General features: G+C 43.8%; 6 protein-coding genes across 9 annotated transcripts; 2 read left to right on the forward strand and 4 right to left on the reverse strand.

The window, feature by feature from the left end:
• Window positions 1–309: 309 nt before the first annotated feature.
• Window positions 310–2,564, reverse strand: LOC108606399 (protein ultraspiracle). The gene has a single exon (XM_017996482.1). It carries the CDS (start codon window positions 2,187–2,189, stop codon window positions 750–752), a length of 1,440 nt encoding a protein of 479 aa, XP_017851971.1. The 5' UTR covers window positions 2,190–2,564; the 3' UTR covers window positions 310–749.
• Window positions 2,565–3,624: 1,060 nt separating this feature from the next.
• Window positions 3,625–4,254, reverse strand: LOC108606132 (E3 ubiquitin-protein ligase RNF128). Its single transcript, XM_017995985.2, has 2 exons — window positions 4,088–4,254; window positions 3,625–4,029 (listed from the first exon to the last, which is right to left on the reverse strand). The coding sequence occupies exons 1-2, from the start codon at window positions 4,252–4,254 to the stop codon at window positions 3,786–3,788; spliced, it is 411 nt and encodes a 136-aa protein (XP_017851474.1). The 3' UTR covers window positions 3,625–3,785.
• A 422-nt stretch (window positions 4,255–4,676) lies between these two features.
• On the reverse strand, window positions 4,677–5,161 carry LOC108605012 (E3 ubiquitin-protein ligase RNF133-like). The gene is made up of 2 exons (XM_017994579.1): window positions 5,010–5,161; window positions 4,677–4,953 (listed from the first exon to the last, which is right to left on the reverse strand). The coding sequence occupies exons 1-2, from the start codon at window positions 5,159–5,161 to the stop codon at window positions 4,677–4,679; spliced, it is 429 nt and encodes a 142-aa protein (XP_017850068.1).
• Window positions 5,162–5,398: 237 nt separating this feature from the next.
• On the reverse strand, window positions 5,399–14,420 carry LOC108606688 (G-protein coupled receptor moody). Of its 3 annotated transcripts, none has more exons than XM_017997043.1 (5): window positions 14,398–14,420; window positions 8,789–8,881; window positions 7,898–8,038; window positions 6,850–7,826; window positions 5,399–6,791 (listed from the first exon to the last, which is right to left on the reverse strand). In XM_017997043.1, the coding sequence occupies exons 2-5, from the start codon at window positions 8,878–8,880 to the stop codon at window positions 6,061–6,063; spliced, it is 1,941 nt and encodes a 646-aa protein (XP_017852532.1). In that variant the 5' UTR covers window position 8,881; window positions 14,398–14,420; the 3' UTR covers window positions 5,399–6,060. The 3 variants fall into 3 exon arrangements, with proteins under 3 accessions (XP_017852532.1, XP_017852530.1, XP_017852531.1); XM_017997041.1 differs by lacking the exon at window positions 14,398–14,420 and adding an exon at window positions 9,839–10,682; XM_017997042.1 differs by lacking the exon at window positions 14,398–14,420 and adding an exon at window positions 10,409–10,418.
• LOC108605013 lies at window positions 11,376–12,391 on the forward strand. The gene is made up of 2 exons (XM_017994580.1): window positions 11,376–12,073; window positions 12,122–12,391. Exons 1-2 carry the CDS (start codon window positions 11,420–11,422, stop codon window positions 12,389–12,391), a joined length of 924 nt encoding a protein of 307 aa, XP_017850069.1. The 5' UTR covers window positions 11,376–11,419.
• On the forward strand, window positions 14,398–16,272 carry LOC108606689 (G-protein coupled receptor moody). 2 transcript variants are annotated; one of them, XM_017997045.1, is made up of 3 exons: window positions 14,398–14,881; window positions 14,989–15,564; window positions 15,629–16,272. In XM_017997045.1, the coding sequence occupies exons 1-3, from the start codon at window positions 14,433–14,435 to the stop codon at window positions 16,053–16,055; spliced, it is 1,452 nt and encodes a 483-aa protein (XP_017852534.1). In that variant the 5' UTR covers window positions 14,398–14,432; the 3' UTR covers window positions 16,056–16,272. The 2 variants fall into 2 exon arrangements, with proteins under 2 accessions (XP_017852534.1, XP_017852533.1); XM_017997044.1 differs by having other exon boundaries at window positions 15,626–16,271.
• The last annotated feature ends 450 nt before the right edge of the window (window positions 16,273–16,722 follow it).

The raw sequence follows: 16,722 nt of genomic DNA on the forward strand, positions 1-16,722 counted from the left end.
ACACACAAGAGACAAAAGTATTTCCCATCATATTTGCCACATTGTGGGGTTTTGGACAAGGACGAACTCAAGGAAAATGAAATGAAATAGATAATTTTGACAGCACCTGCACGGCTAATGGGTACACATGTATATATAATAGATACATATACACACACACACACACATACGTATACACACATGTATGTATATGATTATATGTGTGCGCATATATAATATTAATGTCGCATATATTTTATAACTTTCGGTTACAATTATTTTAAGAAATAATTACAATTTGTTTTATATTTTATATATATAAAGTATATATGTATGTATATACATATGTGTGCTTGTAGTCTAATATGTGCTACACACACACACATACAACTATGTTGGTTTTTTATCGTGCATCCTCCTCAGCACTTAGAGGAGGCATCCATATCTTAAGGAAAACATTTTCTAAACCGCGATTCATTTAAAAAAAAATATACGCAATATGTAAAAAAAAATTTGATAAACAATTACAGTTATTACAATTTTACGCATTCATGTATTATGCAAATTATTAAGGCTGGCGCGCGAGAAGTGTGTGGATAGGACTAAGAGAAATGCGCGAGAGAAAAAAATATATATATTAACTCAATCACAATGAAACAATCAATCGAATCGAATAGTATAACAATCGATAAATTCAACAACTGCTTGAATGCATTCGCATTAGCATTAGCATTAGCATTAGCATTAGCATTCGCATTCGCATTCATTCATTATTCGTGTTTCAGCGTCATGCCCGGCGGCGGCTGCGATTCCAGCTGCTCGTAGAACAGCTCATCCAACGGCCGATCGCTAATGATGCGAAAGAAGAACAAATGATCCAGACACTTGAGACTGATGGAGCGCAAGGCGGGCAGGCGCAACAGCAGCTGCGCAAAGCGTCCCTCATCTCCCGGATGCTCCAGGCGGCAGTGCTCGTCCAGACAGGCATAGACCTTCTCGCGGCACAGCTCAATATCCGCACGATTCGTGATGCCGCGTATATCCGGGTTATACAATATGATCGCCTTCAGACAGGACAGCTCGCGTCGATCCAGATTCAGGCGTTTCATCTTTACGCTCAGCTCCGACAGTATGCGGTCGAAGATGGCATGGACGCCAGCCTTGATGGCGCTATTTCGATGATACGAGAAGCTCTGATTGAGAAATAGCTGCTGCGGCTGCTGCACCGGCGAGCGTCGCTCGAAGGCGCTGTCATGTCCCAGGCCCGTGAGCGCGTCATCCAGCGACACAATGCTGCACCAGGCTACATTAGCGATCAGCAGCTCATTCCAGGCGGCCTTCAGCAGTATAACCTGATCCGCCAGCGGCAGCTGGGCAAAGTGCGGCATGAGTCTGGCATACTCGACCATCTGGTAGAGCTGTTTGTTGACCACCTGGCAGAGCGCCGATACGGCGCCCTTGTAATCCGGCTGCACCGTGGAGTTGGGTCCAACGCGTAGAAACGCCAGCGCTCTGTCGCCACTGTGAGCCTCGGCGCGCTGCTCCGCGTCCAGCAGCCGCTCGATGGTAAAGTCGCGGGACACACTGTTGGGCATAAAGTCGTCGGCGGCGCTGCTGGCGCCAATGCTGCTGCCGCCAGAGATGCCACCAGCGGTCCCAAGGGAGCCTCCTGCAGCGGCGCTAGCTGCGTTCAGACGGCCCGTGGAAGTGCGTGCGCCTCGCTGTCTTTCCTCCTGTACCGCCTCGCGTTTCATGCCGCAGGACAGGCACTTTTGATAGCGACAATACTGGCAGCGATTACGTTGCCGCTTGTCTATAATGCAGTTGCGATTTTCGCGGCAAGCGTATGTGAGATCCTTGCGCACTGTGCGCTTAAAGAAGCCTTTGCAGCCCTCACAGCTGTAAACGCCATAATGTTTGCCGCTGGCGCGATCTCCACAAATGGAGCACAAATGCTTTGAGCCGCTCAATGGATGATTGGGCGGATACTGTTGCTGTGCAGTCGGCGCCTGCGCCAATTGGTTGTTGTTGCCGCCGCCGCCGGGCAGTACATTCACCATATTCATGGCCTGTAGAAAGGGACCTGGACTCTCGGCCTTGGGTGAAAAGCTGCTGTTGTTACTGTCGTTGAGCTGCGATATGTCCGGCTTGACTTCCTCCTTAATGGGCCCGAGCCGAAAGCCTCCAGCATCCTGGTCGCAGTTGTCCATCTTGTGCTGTTTGCTCTGCACTTATTATTTATTGATGTTGCCTGAGCGTCTGGGCAGCCTGTGAGCTTCTTTACTTGTGTTTTTGCAGTTGCTGGTGATGCGGCTGTTGACTTTCCCCCACTGCAGTTTCACTTTGTGGTCGTGGTGGACGGGAACGCCACCGTGTCTGAGTCTTAGGCCTAGTGAACTGAAACTTTCAGCTGAAATTATGGCATTTGCATAACTTGATGTTGCTTTTGACTTGCGCTTTAACTGCTCTGCTCGTCTGCTCCAAAAGTCATATTTGTATGTTGCACAAACTATAAATTATTATTATACAGACTTTCTGACTAATGATTAAATACTTTTCGCGTCGACATTTTTTTCTCAACAAAGACCAAACTCACCACGAGAGCATGAATTCACCAGCTGCCAGTGTTGTCGAGCGCTCGCGAAATGTAAATGTAAACAAGCTGCGCTTTGAGCTTGTATTTAACAGGGGACGTACTAAGTATTAAATGCGTAAGAACTTTTTATGGCAATCGCATTACTTAAAGCTTTTCTTATTCACAATTAAATTCAAATGGGCCAATTTTAATCCATGATGCACTCGTCGCCGCACAGCAACCCTGTCTGCACTGTTTTCACCATGCAAGGTAACTCTGTTATTCGCAACAAAAAATTTGTTGTACTCGCAAACACACAGACAGACACTAACACCAACACAAATGTATGTACAAAAACACAGACGCGCGTTGAGGCAGACAACGACCCTCCCTTGCTGACAATAATGCAAAAACACAAATGCAAATACACATGTACATATGTGCGCACACACACATACATACTGTGTAATCATGCCTTACATATGGACAAAGCGCCGATTCCCCGGCTCCGGCCTCGGCCTAAATCATCGACAAGGCTACAACCGCGAATACCGTTTAACAATGCCAACAGCAACAAACAAATTATTTAGTTTACAATTAAATTAAAGCCGCATTTACATATGTACTTCCATAAACAGATGAGCGTACATGGTTTTGTATTAAATGCAACTTACTTGCATGCGCACTTGTTAGATTTCGCACAATTCAACGTACCGGCGATAAAAACAATTGTTGCACTTTGATTAAGTGTACACATGCGTGTAAACACTAACACAGATATAAATTAATAATGAATAACAATTGATTGATCGAAACTGTTTAGCTCGAAATTTTAAAATTGTACAAAACAATTGATGTTAACCGAATGTTAAGCCAATGTTGAGCTGCTGTAAAGCTGTGATATTTATTCAACTGCTACATGTCACAGATATCGATAAGTAACAGTTCTATAACAGCTTGTGAGTATGTTAGTGATTTTGCTACAGGAAACAATTTTACTCAATAAAGTATTATTTAATTATAATATCTCATAAAAAAAATGTGTCTAAAATATTTGCTGAATGCGTTTATATAAGCTAAATAATTTTCTAACAGCGACAGCTGTTGTTGTAACATGATTGCATTTATCAGCTCTAATATAAACAATGGGTACATATGTTAAGCTTGAGTATTTTAAATTATCGATAATACACATAGATGCTCGGTTAGCCGCGTAATTTGAAATCACTTACTAATCTGAATCACTTGCGTTAGTCGCATACAGTAAACTTAAGTTTTCTATGCAACTGTTTAAATAATTAATTTCTTCACGATATAGTCGCTCCTCGTACAGCATGTTCTCAAAGTCGTTGATTGGTGCATGGCTGCTACTGCTGCTGCTAGCTTCTCTATGACTCTCTGCTGATTCATCAAAATTTAAATAAATTTGAAAATAATCAGCATCTCTGCAGCGACAAATCGGACATTTGCGAGCTCTGCGGTAAAATCAAGAATTGAAATTAGCTTCAAAGGATTAGCATAAGTGCTACTTACTCTTCAAACCAGCGCTGTAGGCAGCTCCAGTGGAATACGTGACCACACGTGCCTGCGTAAATATTATCGGCCTCCTTATATTGCTCTGAGCAAATCGTACAGCTCACACGATTGTTGTTGTTACGGCTATTGCAGTTGCTACTGCTGCTAGTCCGATTGGCACTCATTGTGATAATGAGCTCGAAATTTTCACAAACTATTTCCAATGCAGCGCTTATCAGCGTTAGCTTTTCAGCATATGTATATAATATTTACTACATATACTAATTCGACAATAAATCAGGTCAACAGTTATGTTATGGATCATATCACTACAATTGTTTACTGAGCCACAGGGCGTGTCTATTATTGTTTGCTCTACTCTCTGTCCATTTCATGGTACTCCCCAGAGTACTAAGCCAAGCTTAGTGAGATTAACTGATAGGCATACTATGTATATGTACGAATATTTAAATACTATAAAGTAATATGACATTGTATTATAAATATGCAGTGCATAAGATGCTCAGTATTAAAATGGAAGAATGATTCAATTTACAATTTACTTTGAATTTTGATAAGCAGGCGATAAGTATTGAAATCTAAATCGCTAGTCAGTCTCGGACAAAACAATTTCTGCAAGAAGTCTGTCAAGATCAGTGCTACTGTCGCTGCTGCCCGATGCCGGCTCTTGACTAGATCTAAGTTCATCGATGCGATTGTTTAAATATTTAATTTCATCGCGAAACAACTGACGCTCGTATAACAAGTTTTCGAATTCGACACTTGGAAGCAGCGTTTTGCTACTGTCGCTTAATTCCTCAAAACTTAAATATATTTGAAAAAAGTTAGCGGCTTCTTTGCGACAAATGGGGCACAAAGGGGATCTGCGGTATAACAAACAAATGAGATGCTTGAAAGGATTAATGTGAGTAAGACTTACTGCTTACGCCAGCGCTCCAGACAGTCCTTATGGAAGACGTGACCACAGCTGCCTGTGTATATAGTATCCGATTCCTTATATTGTTCCATGCAAATACTGCATGTAACTGTAATTGTCTTATTACTGTTACTACTACCCCGTTTGGCACTCATTGTGATTATGAAAGTTGAGCAATAGAATTGCATTTTTAATACAACGCTTATCAGCATATAAAGATAATAGTATCCATTATCTTTGATACAAAATCTATGGCTCTGTAGGAGTGCAAAGCTTTTAAGTTTTGAAGACATGCGCGCCGGAATTGTTTACAACCGGAAGTACTAATCACAATTAGAAAGCACAAATAGCTATTAACATAAAGATTCATATACCATACGCATTATATTTTGTGTTTATAAGTAGCATTTATATTTTATATTCGATTGCTTAATGTGCATTAATTATTTGTTGCTGTCGTTTGATAACATAATAATATAGTGCGTGCCAGCCTTAGAACTATTCAATTGTATATATAAATATATATGTATAAATTTAGGTACATGGAATGTACAAACATAAATTAATGGAATGTTTAATGGCAAATAATGTAGCCAAGATTCATGATAGAGCATTACTGTGCTAATCTAATATGGCATTGTAGCAGGTGAGTATATATATAAGTTTATAAAAAAAAAAAAAATAATAATAAGCAGCAATTTGGTCGAAAGCATTCGAGCCTTAGGCACCTTGAACAGCTGCTATACTCTATCTCTAAATCGATCGATCCAGATCTGGATTATGCTTCACTTTTAGAAACTATATATAGATATAGCCGAGTATAGCAGTGGTCGCTGTGCAGTTAGTTAAAAATACATAGAGCTGTGATTAATACTAAAACAAAAAGGAAAGCAACGGAACAAGCAAAATATTTTGTTTGCTTGTTTGCCTAAAATTAGTTACGTTAACATACGTATACGTTACGTTACGCATACGCATACGTTTTACGGAGTGTGTGCATTTGTCTTATTGATATCGTTATCGATATACGATATTTGGAATTAAAGCATTTTCGTTAGTCTTTTGGATTTTCAAACTTTTTCGCGAGCTCCTTAATCGACTCGCTCGGACTGTGGACGCTATAAGACGGGATTCTCTTCGGGCTGTCTACGTTCATGTAGATGTGTGACTTCGATGTTGTTGTTGTTGCTGCTGGTGCGGGTGCTGTTGCTGGAGCTGGTACGGGTGGGGGGAGTGGCAGGTCTGGTGGCAAGACTGTGATCGGACTGGAGCTGGGTGAGGGATTGGGTGTTGTGGGCAGCTCCTCCTCCTCCAGTATGATGTCGTCGCCCACCATGGTGATGCGACGTGTGCCCGCCGAGCCGCTGCTGCCCAGTATGCCAGCTACGGGGCGATAGACTGCGCTGCTTAGGCTGCTCCCGCTGCTGTTCCCGCTGCTGTTGAATCCGTTGTTGATGTAGGAGTGATTGCTCTTCTTGGGCTGCAAGCGGCTGTTCCCGTTCACTGCCAGCGTTACTGATGGCGGTGGCGGCGCCGGCGTCGACGGCGCCAGATTCGTTTTGCTTAACAGCTCGGGGCTTCGCGCTATCAGCTCCAGGGACTGCAACTGTGAGGACTTGTTCATCTCTGCCGGTGCCGTGCAGCTCTGGGAGGCCGTTGGTGTTGCCGTTGCCGTTGGGGTTGGGGTTGGCGTTGTCGTTGCCGCTGCCGCTGCAGCGCCGCCGGACATCTGGGAGACAACGGTGCGGCTGTGGTTGTTGCTCAATCCGGTATCTTTCCATTTCTCTGAAACGATTTGTGACCGTGACTTAGTGGAAGGCAGTTCTCCGACCAAACTACATACCTGCCGCACTGCTGGCGCCATTCGTCTTGCCAAAGGGGAGGAGCAGACGCGTCGGCTGGCAGAGCACCACCGTCTTGTAGGCCTTGCGGTATTGCTTGTTCATGATGACATAGATGATGGGATTAATGCAGGCGGATAGGTAGAGCATGATGTAGCTGAAGATGTGCAGGCTGGGATGCTCCACATGCTTGTCCGCCACCTTGACTATGGTGATGGGCAGATAGCAGATGACGAACGATAGAAATATGGCCAGAACCATTTTGGTAATGCGCCACTCGTTGCGCTTGGCGCGCACCTCTCGCTGATCCTTGATGCGACTGGGCAGCGGCTTGGCGCCCACAGCCTCGGGCACATCCGTGGAGTAGCTGCTGCTATCGGAGGAGACGCGACTGGCAGTTGCCGTCGGCGCCGCTTGCGTTTGACCATCGGCGCCGGTGGGCAGCGAACCGGCCGTGACCACCGGACGCAAATTGTTGGGTATGGAGTTCTGCTTGTTGGCATGCCGCTTCAGGCGCTGCTCCGACTTGTGCACCACCCAGAAAATCTTGGCATAGCAGGCAATGATCACCAGACAGGGTATGACGAACGCCGTTATAAACAGCGTCGTCTTGCTGCTGTGGCCATGCGAGTCGCTCATAATGGAGCAGGTCTGCAGGCGCGAGTCGTAGCCAAAGCGTCCCCAGGCGCCCAGCAGCGTGGGCAGCTGCATGCCATAGGAGACCAGCCAGCAGGCGGCAATCATAATCGCAATCCAGTGGCGCTTGTAGATCCTCGCATAGAGTCCGTGATGCGTAATCATCACATAGCGATTGATCGTTATCATGGCGATGCAGAGCAGCGAGACGCCAATGTTGCCATACTGTATGAAGGGTATGAGCCGGCAGAGCACCGCGCCATGCCGCCAAGTGCCCTGGACGAAGCGCAGTCCCTGGAACGGCAGCACCAGCGCACAGAAGAGCAAATCGGCCAGGCAGAGACTGCAATGCAAGAGAGCAAGAGTTTTAATGATGCTGCGAATCGTTCGAGCGGGGGAGGGGGTCATATGCACTTGATTATGAACGCAGCTGCCACGTTGCGCACTTTGGGACACTTGAGCAGCGCCACAACGGTGAGGAAGTTGCCACAGATGCCCACGAACATGATCAGAAACGTCATGATGGCCGCAAAGTTCAGCAGCGACTGCGAGAAGCTATAAAATAAGTAAAAATATGCATTAAAAACAAATTAAATAAAATAGCTACACAAATAATAGTAAGAATTCTATGTATAAAGCAACTTTATAGCGATGTTATTAATATTATTAAAAGCTATAAAAGATAACTGCACATGCGAATAGTCAATCAATTGAAGATGCAATTATAAATTGAGTTTTATTTTAAATACTCTGTATCATCAAATATACAAAATCAATCAAATTGTTACAATAACTAAATAATTATATGAAATTGAATACAGAGAGGACTAAATTAGTTTTCAACTAATAATAAGTAATCAAAACTTAAACTTAAAATGCATGCATTTAATGAAATAAAATATAAATATTTCCAGTGAATGGAAATACTAATGTGAAGCAGAAATGTTAAATTTGAAATATTATCATCGCTTTGACAACTGAATCTGTCAACGATCAATTGAGGATCATTTGAACTTTAGCCTTAGACTGCTCTGCTGCGCGGGTATTATAGATATAGATATATACGCAGAGTTTCCGTTACAAGAGACGCAGCTCATTGTCAGCTGCAGCTTCTCAGGCTCTCAAGCCTCAAGCCTCGCAGACAATCTGTGGCGAGTCGCTTGAAATGGTCCGCGTAATATTAACGATCTGTTATCGCGTTCAGAGCTCTCACGCAGTGCTATAATTACACACACAGGCTATAGCTGCTGATATGATGATGGTGATGATGATGATGATGATGATGATGATGCTGATGGAACCTACCCGCTCTCATCGACAGCGCCAGCATCTGTTGGTGCCAGGGTCAGCATCGTCACATCGCTGCCGTAGTAGAAGGGTGTCGTGTTATCATTCATGCTGCAAAATATATTGAAAATTTGTTCGTTGTTCGTTATCCCTTATTAATAGCTTAATAGTAATAATCTATTATTGTGGTGGGCTGCGGCTGCTGCTTCTCGCAAAAACTGATCGACAACCAAGCACAGCCAACACGCAACTGAACTTTGAGGTTGCCACAAGCGCTGCTGCTGCTTTCCGGGGCGGCACCCGGACTCAGACTCGGACTCACAGTTACTCACACCCAATAAACCGCTACGCTGCGCCCCACCCCACGCCAGCAATAACCCGCTTTTGTTTTTCTTTTGCTGAAGACTTGCTGCTTCTACTTGCTGTGCACACACATTGGGCTGTTCCTTTAGACTACAATAAATTAGTGTCAATTAAATAATTTAAAGAGGTCACCAAGCTCGCACACACACCAACACACACACACGCACACTCGGTGCTCACATCCCTCTAGACTCTGGGCACTGTCTCTAGCTTTGAGGGTGCAAAGATCAGCGCCAAACCTTAATTAATTGAGTGTGTGCTTGAAATTTTTTTTATTATTATTATTTTTTATTATTTTATTCGCTGCCGTCCGCCGCAGCCGAGTCTAATACAATCTTATACATCTTGTAGTGTGTGTTATAGTTAGAATAGCACCAGAGCGTACGATCGGACTACGCTACAGGCAACGTGACATTTTATATATTGACATTAGCAACAATTGACAAAGTTTGTTAATTAACTGAGTAAATTGCAAAATAATTTTAGCACTTCTACTCTTTGGCTCATCTGTGTGAACGTTATAAATAACATGAATTGCTTTACATATATATCTATATGCCTATATAGTATATGCTGCGTATACGTAATACTTGGCAATTGTCGATCGTTTGCTTAGCAAACTCTATCGCCAGTTGTTGGCTATTTAGTTTGTTTAGGCAATTTGAGCGCACACACTGCTTATCTAATCACAAATTGTGCGCTCACCTGGTTTATAACTGCGGCACATGCGATAGTTAGAAAATGTTGTTGTTGCTCTTGTTGTTGCACTCAGGCTTAGGCTGCATGACACTCACGGTGATCGATTCGATTTGTTATCAAAGAACGACTTGTTTTTGATTTGTTATTAAAGCAATTGAAACTAAAAAACAAAACACTGATGCAGCTGATTGTGGCCAAGTCAAAGTTGAAGTCGAAATCAACACTGAAGGCGTTGGCTTTAGGCCAAGTTATTTGCCAGGTAGCTGGGTCAGGTGCTGTATTGTTTGTAAACGCGTTTTGTTGTATGAGTAATCCGGCTTGAGGCCGCTGAGCAATGTAAACAGTTGGCGCTCAACTCAGCTGCTGCTGCTGCTGCTGCTGCTGCTCTGCTTGTTGTTGTGTTAAAGTTTAAGTGTAAGGGGATCACTTGGCTGATGATTCAAATGCCGCCACTAACAATCATGACTAATACACTTGGGATGTCGCTGCTGAACTTTCAGTTTGCTGCTGTGCCAGGTAAAACCAAACCAAAAAAAAAAAATGACAACAAAACTTCAAAAAGGTTGCAACACTCACGCGCGGCTCACGTTATAATCGCCATACACAATATAAATGAATTCGGCACAGTAAAAAAAAAACAGACAAAATAAAGAAATGTTTATAACACTTCCACTCCCACTGTGTGGCCGCTTGACCGAGCGTCACGATCAAAACAAACTTGACAAACTAAGCGTAAAATAAGACAAACGCGATTACGTTGATAATTAAGTATACGCTACTCTCTATCGCTCGCTCTCTCGCTCTACGTATTTGACGTCGACTGCGCGCTTGCGTTTGTCTAGAACGACTGTTAACTGTCGTGTGGCTTGCACTTTATCGCAAACATATTTTCTGAATTGAAGTTGAGCCAACGTCGCTGTCGCTGCCCGCTGCCCGCTGCGCTCTGCCAGCAGCTGCTGATATTGACAGTTTCACTCTCTAAGCAGCCGCGCGCTCACTCTCGCGACACTCAACTCCCACTCTTTGCGTGTGCTCGCGCTCTCGCTCTCACTCTCTCGCGCACACATAACTGTTGATCATGCTCCCATGTGAGCTGACAACTGACAATTTGACGAACAGCAGACAGACAGACAGACAGACTGCTGGCTGGCTGGCATTGAAGCGGAGCGGGGTGCCGATCAAACGATAGGATACTCCACATACACACATACATATGCACATATTGTTTATTTATTTATTTTTATTTATATATTATGCTTTCTAGCTGGCAGCAATTGACACGCACGACAAAGCGACATCGCGCAATTCACATTCTCATCAACAAATAATTGCTTACTATATTATATACATATATACATATATAGCATGGCATGAGTTATGCCGTCATTATGCATAACAAATGCTATTTGCATTGTTTTAATTGCATATTTAATTCAATTTGTCATATTTTAGGACATATTTGAATGCAATTTTGTTGCAACTCAGAACTCTTTGACAATTGTGTCAAACTGACAACTTGTCAAACTCACACACAACCCTAAAATCTTTTGTGACAGCAGCTCTTGATTTACACTTAAATTTTGCAAAATGGACTTGTTTCGTTTTTTTGCGTTTTTCTTATGGATTTTTACCAGCAAAGAATATTACCCCAATCCAGAATACCCAAGCATTACAGGACCGAGCAGCAAGCAGCGTGCATTGGAGCAAGCCGCGCCTGCTAGCAAAAATACCAGGCCGGCCAATTTGTTGTTGGCCAATCAAACTGTCAGCAGTAATTTCCAGACCGCACAGCGCATTGTAGAGAACCAGGAATGTGAGAACTCAGATGGCATGGCAATTCATGCCTGGACACAGTCTCGGCAACAACAAGGCATAATCATTGCACAATGGCGTCCTGCTCTCATATTTATTATAAAACATGCGGCTAGGCTACTGCGACTAATATTAACTGTTGTAGTTGGCAGCCTTGGCTATGCGCTATGCGCCAAGTTAAAAAGAAATCGTCAAGCAGCGCCTGTGGACAAAGTTGAGCTGCGCGAAGTGCTGGAAGCCGAGCTGGAAGACGTTTGGGAAGATGCCGCCATATCGACTGATGTAAAAGAAAATGGTCAAGCTGTGCCTGTGGACAATGTTGAGCTGCGCGAAATGCTGGAAGTCGAGTTGACAGACCTTTGGGATGATGCCGCCATATGGAGTGATTCATCAGACTCAGACTCAGACTCAGATGGTTCCCGAATAACGGTAATACATTTGTATGATTTAATGAATGAACTGAATTTTGAGTCGCAGCAAATCGAACTAAAAAATGATCAAGCACTGCCTGAAGCCGATTCGCAGCTGAATCCAGCACTGCCTGTGGCCACAGCTGAGCTAAGCGAAACGTTTGAGGACGACATGGAAGCAATTTGTGGTGATGCCAGGAAATTGACTGATTCAGCCGCTGCGCAGCACATCGAATCCGATTTAACAACTGAACAGACTGTCGATACTTTGCTCTATGGGACTGATGGCATACCATATCTAGTTCGTTTTACTGTATTACCAGAGGAAGCTTTGTAACTATGTAAAATACTCGGATCAAATACTCAAAATTAAATAGAATGCAACGCAATGAATTTAAATTCAATCTCTTTAAACTTTAGAATTCTTTGACGCTTAGAGTGCGTTTTGTTTATTGTGTAAAGAACATGATCGTCTATAGATATCAACATATATCTCCAATACATATGCACATATGTATTTAAGAGATAAGCAAGAGTGGAGTACGCCGTAGGCAAAGAGTTTTGTTTACGCCGCGGCTCTAATGATTAGCGGTCACTCTCTAGACTCTCGAGTGTGTGGTATATAAATATATTTATTTATTTGTTTGTTTGTTTGTTTGCTTGCTTGTTTGCTTGTCTGTATGTATCGCCTGCATAAAATAACAAAAATTTTACGCTGCAAATGAATGTGAGGCAATGGATAGCAACAAGACTAGAAAGTGACAGAGCGCGGTCAATTTTCAATTGTTGCCAAAGAGTTTTTCCTCTGAGTCAGTTCGTTTTTTTTCTGTTGTCTTCTTTTCTGTTTAATTCTTTGAGAGCGCGCATTGCTTAATGAACTGTATGCATTCGTCGAGGGAGAGCGAGTGCAGTCGAGAGAGAGAGAGAGAGAGGGGGAGCGAGAGTGGGAGTGGGAGCAGCCCGCACCCAGGCAGTTGATTGCTACTCGGCTACTGTGCCGTGCCAATGTTGCCTTAATGCTTTCATTCTTTATTTGCTTTCTTTGTACTAGCGCTGCTTGATTAATTAAGTCTTTCGTTCGAATGACGCTGATGCACACACACACACACACACACACACACGAAGACCCTTGTGACCCCCAGGCCACAGCCCCTAAATCGCTGGCAAGACAACAGCAGCGGGTTGCGGGAGGGTTGCCACTTGCTAGAAAAATAGTTCGCCCAGTGTTGTTGGTCATTCAAAGCTATCACAAATACATACATACGTACAGTTAAAGAAAAAACTAAGCATATACATATATAAACATAAATTTATTTGGAAATCAATTATTGCTTTATACAATTTGTAGTGCAGCGCTTTTTGCTCAGTGTATTTCATCGTTGTATATATGCATGTTAATTGTGGCGAATGTTATGCTCTTTGGTTTCGCCTATTCGCCTAACCCAGTTCAGTTCCAACATGTTCTATATACATACTATATTATTCATCCAGGCAACTGGAGGAAGCTATGTCTGTTTGTATTTATGCATATTTGTGGCAAAGTACTAAAATAATTTGGGTTTTGGTAAGCAAACTCAGAAATGCTGCAAAGCACACGTACAAAAACGAGGGCTGCATGCATTTCAAAACAATTCTAACGCATGCAAATCAATGCTCTATACGCAGCGCGCGTGGCCCTGGCATTTGAAAATTCCAAAAAAGCAACAATAGCAAAAACAATTGAGAAATAAAAAAGAAAAATACACACACTCACACTCACACACGTGGGAAGAAGCAGGCCAAAAGTATAAGAACAATGTAAACAAAAGCTATAGACGGCTCACGATCATTTTCAAATTACCCGATGATGAAGTCAATTGTTGTTGTATATACAATAGTATTAAACAATATGAAAAAGCAACAACAACAAAAACACAGAACTGAACTGAAACATTTTTGTTGTTTTCCTTTAGCCGAAAGTTTTCATTACGTTTGGCGTTTCCTCAGCTGCTAGCCCAGGGTTGGGGGTTGGGGGTTGGGGAATTGTGATCGGTGGTTCGGGGGTCTCTATGTGGGCAACTAGTGTGCATGCATAGAATTTAGTTTAGTACAAAATCGGCGCAGGAACGGGCGCGTCATAGGCATAGTTTGATACCAAAATACGGCTGCACTACGGCCAAGCATCACCCAAAGCGAGTAAGAGCGAGAAAGAAGGAGCAAAAGTTGTTGCTGCCACGCCCAAGCAAAAGCGAAGATTGCCAAAATAAATTTAACAAAAAAAAGTTTAGCTAAAGCTGCCAATAATTTCAATTCATTTATACTATAAATAAAATAAATATAAGTTGGCCAAGCGGCAAGACTCACCAAAGTTTGCTGCTAATCCTCGCAAGCGCTGTAGCATGTGGCCAACGCGTTTAGCGTCTAGCTCACAGCTGTGGGCAGCTCCAGTGACGGCGACCACAGTGGACAACAACAGCAGCAGCGCTCCGCTCTTCGAGGGCTACTCGGATGAGCTGCTGACCTTTGCCTGGGTGGCATGCATTGTGTTCATCATAGTCGGGGTGCCGGGCAACCTGCTGACCATCATTGCGCTCTCACGTGGCAAACAGACGCGCAACTCGACGGCCATATTTATTATAAATCTTTCCTGCTCGGATTTGCTCTTTGGCTGCTTCAATCTGCCGCTGGCCGCCTCCACATTCATGCAGCGCGCCTGGACACATGGCGCTCTGCTCTGTCGCCTCTTTCCGATGCTGCGCTATGGCCTCTTGGCCGTCTCACTGCTCTCGGTGTCGCTGATAACCATTAATAGATATATAATTATAGCACATCCGCGACAGTATCCACGGTAAGTGAAGTAAACAGTTCCAACTATTCGCATGCACTTTGAGAAATGCTCAAAGTGTATATCAATGTTGCGCAGTCTGTCTGACGCATGATCTTCATTTATTGCAGCATTTATCAGCGGCGCTACTTGGCTTTAATGGTGGCCAGCACCTGGCTGGTCACCTTCTCCATTATGATACCCACGTGGCGTGGCGTCTGGGGTCGCTTCGACCTGGACCCCAGCATTGGCTCCTGCTCCATAGTGCACGACAAGTACGATCGATCGCCCAAGGAGTTCCTCTTCATAGCCGCCTTCATGCTGCCCTGCGTCTGCATCGTCATCTGCTATGCGCGCATCTTTCTGCTCGTGCGCCAGGCGGCGATGCGTGCCGGCGCCAATGCGGCCAAGAGCAGTGAACCAGTGGTCAATACGCCGCCCATACAAACGCAGAAATCCATTGACAAGCAAAAGGAGAAGCAGCAGCAGCAGCAGCAACAGCAACAGCAGGCGGAAGCAGCTCAGCCGCGTCCCTTTGTTGTAACCGAAGCCTTGGCCTACATTGATGACAACGCCTCCACGGCCAGCATGCCCATCTCCTACAGCATTCAGCAAGAATCGCCCATTGATGCCTATGTGGTGCTAAGTGCCGGCAATGCAGCAACGCCAGCGTCGCCCATCCACGAGCAGCCGCCGCGCACTCCAACGTAAGTTAACTCGCTTTTTGGTGCTTCACATTTGAATTTAATTTTGTTGCTCTTACTGCAGCAGCAAGAATCCCAGTTCGATGACCACCTCGTTGCGCACTTCGTTCACGCGCTTCAGTCCACGCAAATCGCATTATGTGTCCATGGGCAATACCTCGAATGCTTCGGCCATTTATCCGGGACGCATGAGCACCAAGGATCGTCGCCTGCTCAAGATGATACTGGTGATCTTTGTTTGGTTTGTCATCTGCTATTTGCCCATAACGCTGGCCAAGATCTGGAAGAGCGCCAACGATGTGCACGTGTTCAATATCATGGGCTATCTGCTCATCTATCTGACCACCTGCATCAATCCGCTCATCTATGTGCTCATGAGCTCCGAGTACAGACGCGCCTACTGGAATCTCCTGCGCTGCCACAAGACCGAGCAGCAGCATCTGCCCAAGAAGAAGCAGCAGCAGCTCGACTCGCATCGCGCGGCCAAAACATGAGCGTCCAGCACTTAATAAACTTCCGTCCTAGCAGCAATTCCTTGCTCGAGAGAAAGAGAGAGCACAACGGCGTCCAAAGCTTTGCTCTTTGTTTTCCCGCGTGCCCAAACAAACAATCGATTGGCAATAATCGATAAACAGCGAATGCAAATTTGCATTTTTATACCAAATGACTTTAATATCTGATTTGATATCCATGTATGTTTTTTGTTTTTTTTTTTCTTTATAATATATGTATATATGAACAATCGATGTTTTGCTGCTTGCCGCTAATTATTGTACCAATACATACACACACATATATATGCCGTTATATGGCGTACATTTTAGCCGATACAGCAGCATATATATGTGTATATATCTTTCTTCCTTTTTTTCTATTATATGCCATCAATAAATGTTTTGAATAATTGATATATGTAGTTTACGTTGTTTCAATTTGTTTTGCTTAAATACCCTTGCAGACCGATTTAGATATATGTACGTATATATGTGTATAAGTATATATAGTCTTGATCTTTATAGTTTTCCGAATGATTTGTAACTTAGTTTTGATGCAGTGCTGCCTTGGAATTGGAATTATTTCCAGCGTTTATACGAATTATGAGTTTATTAAAAATGATCAATAGTTGGATTGGAAAATTGTTTTCAAAAACGTTTCGAATTG

This window comes from Drosophila busckii, chromosome X, assembly GCF_011750605.1.
Source record: "Drosophila busckii strain San Diego stock center, stock number 13000-0081.31 chromosome X, ASM1175060v1, whole genome shotgun sequence".
In the NCBI taxonomy this organism is placed as follows: Eukaryota; Metazoa; Arthropoda; class Insecta; order Diptera; family Drosophilidae; genus Drosophila; species Drosophila busckii.

Coding starts and splice junctions, on each gene's coding strand:
- LOC108606399 (XM_017996482.1), bottom strand. CDS start 2,189: ATGGACAACTGCGACCAGGATGCTGGAGGCTTTCGGCTCGGGCCCATT.
- LOC108606132 (XM_017995985.2), bottom strand. CDS start 4,254: ATGAGTGCCAATCGGACTAGCAGCAGTAGCAACTGCAATAGCCGTAAC. Junction 4,030..4,087: donor CTACAGCGCTGGTTTGAAGA/GTAAGTAGCACT, acceptor ATTTTACCGCAG/AGCTCGCAAATGTCCGATTT.
- LOC108605012 (XM_017994579.1), bottom strand. CDS start 5,161: ATGAGTGCCAAACGGGGTAGTAGTAACAGTAATAAGACAATTACAGTT. Junction 4,954..5,009: donor CTGGAGCGCTGGCGTAAGCA/GTAAGTCTTACT, acceptor GTTATACCGCAG/ATCCCCTTTGTGCCCCATTT.
- LOC108606688 (XM_017997043.1), bottom strand. CDS start 8,880: ATGAATGATAACACGACACCCTTCTACTACGGCAGCGATGTGACGATG. Junction 8,039..8,788: donor GGCGCTGTCGATGAGAGCGG/GTAGGTTCCATC, acceptor CTTATTTTATAG/CTTCTCGCAGTCGCTGCTGA. Junction 7,827..7,897: donor GCAGCTGCGTTCATAATCAA/GTGCATATGACC, acceptor CTTGCATTGCAG/TCTCTGCCTGGCCGATTTGC.
- LOC108605013 (XM_017994580.1), top strand. CDS start 11,420: ATGGACTTGTTTCGTTTTTTTGCGTTTTTCTTATGGATTTTTACCAGC. Junction 12,074..12,121: donor CAGATGGTTCCCGAATAACG/GTAATACATTTG, acceptor TTTGAGTCGCAG/CAAATCGAACTAAAAAATGA.
- LOC108606689 (XM_017997044.1), top strand. CDS start 14,433: ATGTGGCCAACGCGTTTAGCGTCTAGCTCACAGCTGTGGGCAGCTCCA. Junction 14,882..14,988: donor CATCCGCGACAGTATCCACG/GTAAGTGAAGTA, acceptor CATTTATTGCAG/CATTTATCAGCGGCGCTACT. Junction 15,565..15,625: donor CAGCCGCCGCGCACTCCAAC/GTAAGTTAACTC, acceptor CTCTTACTGCAG/CAGCAAGAATCCCAGTTCGA.